This window comes from Zalophus californianus, chromosome 11 (genome assembly GCF_009762305.2).
Source record: "Zalophus californianus isolate mZalCal1 chromosome 11, mZalCal1.pri.v2, whole genome shotgun sequence".
NCBI lineage: Eukaryota > Metazoa > Chordata > Mammalia > Carnivora > Otariidae > Zalophus > Zalophus californianus.
The window spans coordinates 113,127,114-113,134,537 of record NC_045605.1 but is presented as its reverse complement, the minus strand read 5'-3'; the positions used below and the strand labels follow the sequence as shown (position 1 = coordinate 113,134,537).

Sequence of the window (7,424 nt, the reverse complement as noted above, 5' to 3'; positions counted from 1 at the left end):
AAGTGCCCGAGCGCTGCCGGACGGGTCGCACGGGCCTCGGCCGCGGATCGAATCGACTCCCGAAGCGCAGCGCGGGCGGGTCCCTTCGGGAGCAGAAGCGAAAATGGCCGAAGGGACGCGAATGGTGCGGAGCCGAGAGACTGCTGGGATCGCGGCGGACTCAGCGGGCGGGGCCGGGCGGGAAGATGGCCGCCGCGCGGCGAGGTGAGGGGGCCCGGGGCGGGCCCCTTGGGGAGCCGTGAGGGGGCTCGGGGCGGGCCGCGAGGGTCTCGGGACAGCGCAGCGCCCGTCCGCCCGCGGCCTGGGCTGGGGTCCCGGGCGGGCGGGGGCGGAGGTCATGCCGGGAAGGGGGTTCTGTCGGGTTTGGTTCTTTCCGGCGATGGAAGGGCGGGCGGGTCTGGGGCGTCTCCCAGCGGCTGCGGTCCCGCCGTCTTGAATGTCTTGGCGAGGGGCGGCCCCGGGCCGGTTGGGCGCCTCTTGCCCTCCCGTGGCCGGCGCCCCGCTCGGCGCAGAAGCCCCGCTGTGCACGGCCCTGGGGGAGGGGGGACCGTGCCCCGCCGCCGGCCCCTGCAGGGGGCATCCCCCCGCCGCTGGCGGCCCTCGGGGTGGGGGGACCGTGCCCCGCCGCCGGCCCCTGCAGGGGGCATCCCCCCGCCGCTGGCGGCCCTCGGGGTGGGGGGACCGTGCCCCGCCGCCGGCCCCTGCAGGGGGCATCCCCCCGCCGCTGGCGGCCCTCGGGGTGGGGGGGACCGTGCCCCGCCGCCGGCCCCTGCAGGGGGCATCCCCCCGCCGCTGGCGGCCCTCGGGGTGGGGGGACCGTGCCCCGCCGCCGGCCCCTGCAGGGGGCATCCCCCCGCCGCTGGCGGCCCTCGGGGTGGGGGGACCGTGCCCCGCCGCCGGCCCCTGCAGGGGGCATCCCCCCGCCGCTGGCGGCCCTCGGGGTGGGGGGCCGTGCCCCGCCGCTGGCGGCCCTCGGGGTGGGGGGACCGTGCCCCGCCGCCGGCCCCTGCAGGGGGCATCCCCCCGCCGCTGGCGGCCCTCGGGGTGGGGGGACCGTGCCCCGCCGCCGGCCCTGGAGGTGGGGACTCCCATCTCCCGCCGCCGGCCCTGGAGCGCCGCGTGCAAGCTGCCGTGGGCCCCGGGCGCTGGGCCCCGAGTGTGGCCGTGCGCCGTGGCCGGCTGCAGCAGCTGCACGCCCCGGAGAGCGAGGGGGCCCGTGTGCCTGGAGGGCAGGGCAAGAGCGTGTCACGGCCCTGGGGGCACGCTGTCGCAGTCGCCAGCAGCTTCGTGTCCAGGACAGAGTGCGGGGCCCCGTGGCAAGCCCCTGCTCCAAAGCTGGGCGCAGCCTGGGTGGGCCTCAGTCACACAGATGTCCCTGACGTTGGGCCACGGAGGCTCTCACCAGCCTGGGGGCATTGCTCCCGCTGGGGCAGGCCCTGCCCGCGCCACCAGGGTCCCTGCCGTCACTGTGTCGTTTACAGGACTGAGCTCTCAGCAAACCTGGCAGCTCTTGTGTGAACACTTCTGTAGAAGAGAAGGTGCACGGGTGGGAGGTGGCTGTGATACTCTGGGCTCCGAATTATTACCTTCGTCTAGTTTAGCACCCGCTCTGGACACAAAAGCCCACTTTTCCAGCCTCCCTCCTGCACGAAATGACCGGCTGGAGAGCAGCGAGGAGGGAGGGAGCTGCGGCAGCGAGCAGAGGTCTGTGTTGTCTGTCTGTGTTTTGTTCAGAGCCCTCCCGAGGGCTCCAAATCGCCAGACCTTTGTGGAAGGGCCCTGGCAATGCGGTGCGTCTTCAGTCGGTGGAAGGAAGTTCACACCAGAACAGGACCTCTGTGCACACCTTGTGTGTCACGTCAGGGGCATCATTTGTTCTCTCTACTCCCACGTGAACTTCTTAAACACCTGTTGATGGCCTCGTTGTTGTTACAGTAACTCATTGACAAAAAATGCTAGGGCCTAAAAGCCAGGGCTGTACTTAGAATGAACTCCTGTAGGTCTAAAATCCATAGAATAGCCAATCTGATTGTAGCCACCTTTAATGTTAATTACTTAAACCCCATTTCATGTAAAGTTTTTATACAACATATTTTTCCTGAGCCCCCACAGTTCTGATCCATGATAGTGGTTGGCCGGCAAATAGACTTGAAGTGCCTGAAGCCAACCTTCAAGAGAAGAATCAAAAAGGAGGAAAACCCCAGTTAACGTGAAATTCACCCAAATAATGGCAAGCATCTAGGCAGCCTAGTTTAGCTACGTCCTGGAAAAGAACAGATCGGGTTTCAAGAGCGCACTGCCTGTAATGTGATGGAAGTTTATAAAGGATCCTGCTTGGCTTCACACTCCCTGCACGAGCTGCCTCTCCTGGACGCTGAGTCTGAATCTCTGTTACTAATTCCCCGTGCTAACCCATTTAAGACCCCTGCCCAAGTGAGACTCCACAGAAGGCCCGAATCTGCTTTGATGTCTCCCACAAACCTTAGCAAGGCTGAGAGTGCCTCTCCTGCCCCCTTGAGGGGGGAGGGGCGGAAACTGGAGAGAAGACCAGACAGACTGGTTCACATCGCTGTCCTGCTTGCTGCTTGGCAATATAGCTCACGTCTTCTTCTGTAGGGTCTGTTTGCCAAATTCTAAGTTATTACTGATGTTTCTACACATCACAAATGTGCCACTACTCTGAGCCTCTTGAAACAGGAAATCAGCCCCAGGACACGTTCAATCAAAGGATTAGTCAAAGATACTTCAAACTAGGGCGCCTGGGTGGCTCAGTTGGTCAAGCGACTGCCTTCGGCTCAGGTCATGATCCTGGAGTCCCCGGATCGAGTCCCACATCGGGCTCCCTGCTCAGCAGGGAGTCTGCTTCTCCCTCTGACCCTCTTCCCTCTCATGCTCTCTCTCTCTCTCTCATTCTCTCTCTCTCAAATAAATAAAAAATCTTTAAAAAAAAAAAGATACTTCAAACTCAAAACCTCGGATTCTGAAGACCATTTCACAGGGAGAGAGGCTGTCATCTTAAGATGAGGGGAAACGTGTGCCTGTTATGGGTAGGAGAAGGTCCAAGAGACACACCATTGGAAGAAATTGGATTGCTGCTGTAGGAAATTATTGTTTGAGTGAGATTTGGGGCAATGTATAAAATTCTAGAGGAAAGCAAGTGTCTATCGTCAATTACAACAACAACAAAAAAAAAGATTTGTACCCCGAATCAGAAAAGGTTCTCCTCTAATTACATCCCTGTGGTAAATGCAGAAAGCACAGAGGATGAGGAAAGCTGCTGTCCCCTGGTGCCCAGGGCCCTCTCTCCTGTCGGTGGAGCAGAAATCTGCCTGTCCTGGCTGGCCTGACCTCAGCCGTGGATGGAGGCCTTGCTTCCTCTCCACCGCTGAGCTCCCGAGTACACACTCTCCCAGCCTCGGGTTCTGAAAAGCAGATGGCAGATCCTCCTCGGAGGGACGAATGCAGAGGTGATAGAGGGGGACCTAGCTGCAGGCCCAGATAAAGGGGGCTTCTTTCTGTAAATACGGGGGAAAGAATGAAGCCAGGATCCTCTGCCGGTGTTGGAAATGGCCCAGGTAAGCACCCAGGTCGGACCCGGGGCCTCACTGACTGATATGCTTTGTTTTCCAGGGAGAGCTTCCTCCGCGGTGGTATCCTTCTGCCCTGTCCCTCAGCTGGCCTCAGGCCCAGGCCTCCACAGGATGGCTCTTTTGGGCTAGCTTGCTGGACACATGAAGGCAGCTCTGAGTTCCTGCTTTTTGTTCCTTTAAACTCCCATGCGCACCCTTTCTATAAGTTCTGAGTAGAAATTCCACCTTTAAGTGGGAGGGACATTCACTAACAATTTAGAGTTGATAGAACTTCAGTGGGGCGTGCTGGCTCCGTCACCTCCCTTCTTGGCCCTGCACCTTGAGTGGGTGGCTGCCCTTCTCCCACCAGGCCCACCTGGAGCAAGAGAGTGAAGACCCCTCACTTTGAATACTTACAGACTCATTTTACCATAAACAAACAAGAAGTGTACAGTGCTCAGGAAAGTTAAGTAGACATTTAACTGCACAAAAAAGAATATATTTTCTTTGAAGAAAATGAAAAAAAAATGTCATTTTTTTCTATCTAGTAACCTGGGCCACAGTCAGGGTAACCCTGCCCCCAAGGAAGCCTGGTGTTCCAAGGCCATCCTGCCTGCCCTCCTGTTCCAGGCTAGGGCATTTCCTGTGACACCAGTGGAGTATGGGTGGAAGCCGCCCCAGGCAGGGAGCCAGTGGCCAGGTCCCCCATGGCTACCCACAGGTGCACCTCTGAAGACCTGGCAAGGCGTGCCCCCTAGGGTGGATGCACGGGTAGGGCCCGTCTCTAGGCCCACCAGTCCTTAACCGCTGGCCAGCTCTCGTCCATCTCTCTGCAGGTGCTGTTCTGCCTGAGTGGGGCATATTACGCCCTGTATTTCCTAGCTACACTCCTGATGATTACATATAAAAGTGAGTCTTAAATGCAAAGGCACATGGGAGGTGTCCTTGCTGCACCACCCCACCCCCATAACTGGAGTTCTCTGTTGCCCGCTGTTCTCCAGGTCAGGTTTTCAGTTATCCTCACCCTTACCTGGTCCTCGACCTGACTCTGCTGCTTCTGATGGGGATTCTGGAAGTGACTCGGTTATATCTTGGTGAGTTGACTGAAGACCACATAGTAGGTAGGATCACAGAATTACTAGCTTACATGCTGGGAACCTCTAAATGCTCATCCCTTTATAACGTGGTTCTTAGAGACACTTTTGATGTCAACAGCTTAGCCACTTGCTTTGCAAGCCTCCCCTTACGATGTCATTAAGTATTAATTAGTTTATTCAGAAGCTTAATTCAAGAGACGACACTGGCACTGGCAGCATCCCTGGGAGAGACGCTATCCTGCAGAAGCTGCACGGGGACAGACCGCACTGAGATCAGAACCCAGCTTAGCCAGTTGACTGGAGCCCCAAAATATTCACCTCACCTCCTTCCTTCCCCTTCTGTTGGCCTCAGCAGTCTGGAGAAGGATCTGGAGTGTTCTGTGGAGTCCCCAACAGGGCAGCGGAGCCTGGAGGAGTGGGAGGGCTCCCCGAGCTGCCTCAGTCCAGCTCCAGGGCCATTCAAGTGCCCTCAGGCAGCCCCCTGTTCCGTCCAACAGCATGAGCTTTGCCCTCTAGCCCAGCCCAGCCAGTGCTCAGTACACAGGGTGCAGGCTTCCAGCCTGCCTCCTGCCAAGTCACAGGCATGCACGTGCCAGCACATCCGTGTTCTACAGTGGGGTCGTACATGGGTTGAACAGCTCCTCCATTAGAATAGCTGGTAGAGCCGATGACAGCTGGCGCTCTCAGGCCCCTTGCACGTCAGCACATTCTGCCTGCACACGCGTGCCAGTGACGCCCAATCAGCAGTGAGGAAACAGGCGCACGCCCTTGTCAGCAGAGCCGCAGGACTCTTCAGGGGTCAGGAGCGAGTCTCCTCGGCCGTCCTGCTGGGCATGCGGGGCCATCAGTATCTGCTGTCACAGACGAGCCCGTGCCCCTGGGAGGGGGGCGGACGGTGCTGGGCACCTGGGTCAGCCACAGCAGCCAGGGAGCAACGGTTCCTGCGACTGACCCACTTATCTAAAATATTTAGGTTTGGTTCGGTTTTTTACAAGCGTGCATGACATTTTCCAGAACTGGCCTCAGCCCAGAGTAAAATATTTTTGGAAATTTTAAACAAAACCTCCTCAGTCCACTTGGAATTAGGAAAAGGTATCAGAATGCAACTGGGATTGTTTTTAGAAAAGGAAATTCCGTCTCCCGTCCCCACAACTGATCCAGAGGCTGAGATTCAAACATTCTCCCGTGATTGGTTTTTACCCTCACTAGGGAAAACACACCCCTTGTCGCACTTTGCTTTCTGACGTTTCATGAGTGATGTGGTGACCACAACAGGACCTTTTACCGAAAGTCCTCAGCCCTGCGTCCAGAGGGCTGCGCTGGTGATGAGCTGGCTCTTGGCCTCCCTGCCTCCTCGCAGCCCTCCTGGGGGCACACGGGTCAGAGTAGGTGTCCCGGAGCCCAGTGCCCACTCACCTGACTGTTCTGCTCTCCAGGCACCAAGGGCAACCTGACGGAGGCCGAGGTGCCGCTGGCCATCAGCCTGGCCCTCACAGCGGGGGGCGCCCTGTTGTCCACCTACTTCCTGCTCTGGCAGACCCTGGTGCTGCGGGCAGACTCCATCCTCAGTGCCACACTCCTGGCGCTCCATGGCCTGGAGGCCATTCTACAGCTGGTGGCCATTGCTGCCTTTGTCAGCTAGGCAGGCGGTGCCCGGCTTCCCTCCCGCCACCCCCCCCCCCGCCCTGCCCAGGGTGGGACAGCTCTGGACAGAAGCCACCTCTTGGGAGTTCAGCCATGTCTGGCTGGCTCCCTCTGGGGTGCGCCGACCTGCTTGATCACTGAGGGGGGCAGGTGAGGACGGTGCATGTTTTCTCGTGGTGCTGTGCATCTCTCACATAATTGCTGGCATTCCGTGCTTTCCACACTGGTCCACCTGGAGCTACAGGGTGGCGTGGGGAGCCAGGGACCCACAGCTCATGGCAGGCCAAGTCCTGGACAGCAGTCAGCTCTGCTTTGCAACAGAAAGAAAAGAAATGTGAGGGAGCCAGCAAGCTCTGGTGTTTGGGGGTTTTTGCAGAGGTGGCCCCTTTCCCCTTGGGACTCCTGTGGGGAGGTGGTCTGAAGCACTGAGGGGAGGGAGGCAGAGGATGGGAGAGTGACGGAGAACAGCCTGCCACTGCCCAGGGCTGGGGCTTCAGGGCTCCGATGTCCAGGCCTCCGTCAGGAAACCGTCCGGAACGTTTGCACTGTGTTAGACGCAGTCACAGAACGTAAGGGCTCCTGGAAGGACTCTGAGTTCATGTTCTCTAGTGACTTGCCTTCATTTGTCTGTATCACACCCTGTCCACGTTTGGAATAACATGTTTGAATATCCAGGTATTTTCTCTTTGCCATATTGTTGAAATAAACGTTTATACCTCCCTCAATTTCTCCTAAGGCCACCTACCTCTTCCAGGGTTCTTTCTGGATAGACAGGAGCACAGCCCACCCAGGCCTCACCCAGACACCCAGGGAGTGGTGCTTCCCCGAAAGGCAGCAGAGCTGGGCTTGGGGCCTGTCCTGGAGCGCGTCCCAGGGACCGGCTTCAGCGAGGGCAGCAGCAGCACCCTCCCCCACCTGTCCTTCTCAGGGGCAGCTGGGGGCAGGAGCGCTCCCCCCCTCCCCCCCGCTGGCTTTGGCTCTGGTCCGGTGCACACCTGGGGCCCCGAGGCCGCGTGTAGGCGCCCTCGTGCTTACCTGCTGCTCGTGTGTTCAGCGGAGCTTCCTGCCTCTGACGCCAGGGCACTCCCCAGGGGACTTGGGAAGGATGGGACGG

General features: G+C 59.1%; 1 protein-coding gene across 3 annotated transcripts; it reads left to right on the top strand.

Annotated features, from left to right (window-relative positions):
• The first annotated feature begins 10 nt into the window (after positions 1-10).
• On the top strand, positions 11-7,035 carry TMEM80 (transmembrane protein 80). Of its 3 annotated transcripts, none has more exons than XM_035722658.1 (5): positions 11-204; positions 3,631-3,650; positions 4,385-4,478; positions 4,571-4,663; positions 6,103-7,035. In XM_035722658.1, the coding sequence occupies exons 1-5, from the start codon at positions 186-188 to the stop codon at positions 6,306-6,308; spliced, it is 432 nt and encodes a 143-aa protein (XP_035578551.1). In that variant the 5' UTR covers positions 11-185; the 3' UTR covers positions 6,309-7,035. The 3 variants fall into 3 exon arrangements, with proteins under 3 accessions (XP_035578551.1, XP_035578552.1, XP_035578550.1); XM_035722659.1 differs by having other exon boundaries at positions 160-204; positions 3,631-3,737; positions 4,406-4,478; XM_035722657.1 differs by having other exon boundaries at positions 186-204; positions 3,253-3,650.
• Positions 7,036-7,424: the final 389 nt, after the last annotated feature.

Coding starts and splice junctions, on each gene's coding strand:
- TMEM80 (XM_035722657.1), top strand. CDS start 3,567: ATGGCCCAGGTAAGCACCCAGGTCGGACCCGGGGCCTCACTGACTGAT. Junction 3,651..4,384: donor GGAGAGCTTCCTCCGCGGTG/GTATCCTTCTGC, acceptor ACCGCTGGCCAG/CTCTCGTCCATCTCTCTGCA. Junction 4,664..6,102: donor AGTGACTCGGTTATATCTTG/GTGAGTTGACTG, acceptor TCTGCTCTCCAG/GCACCAAGGGCAACCTGACG.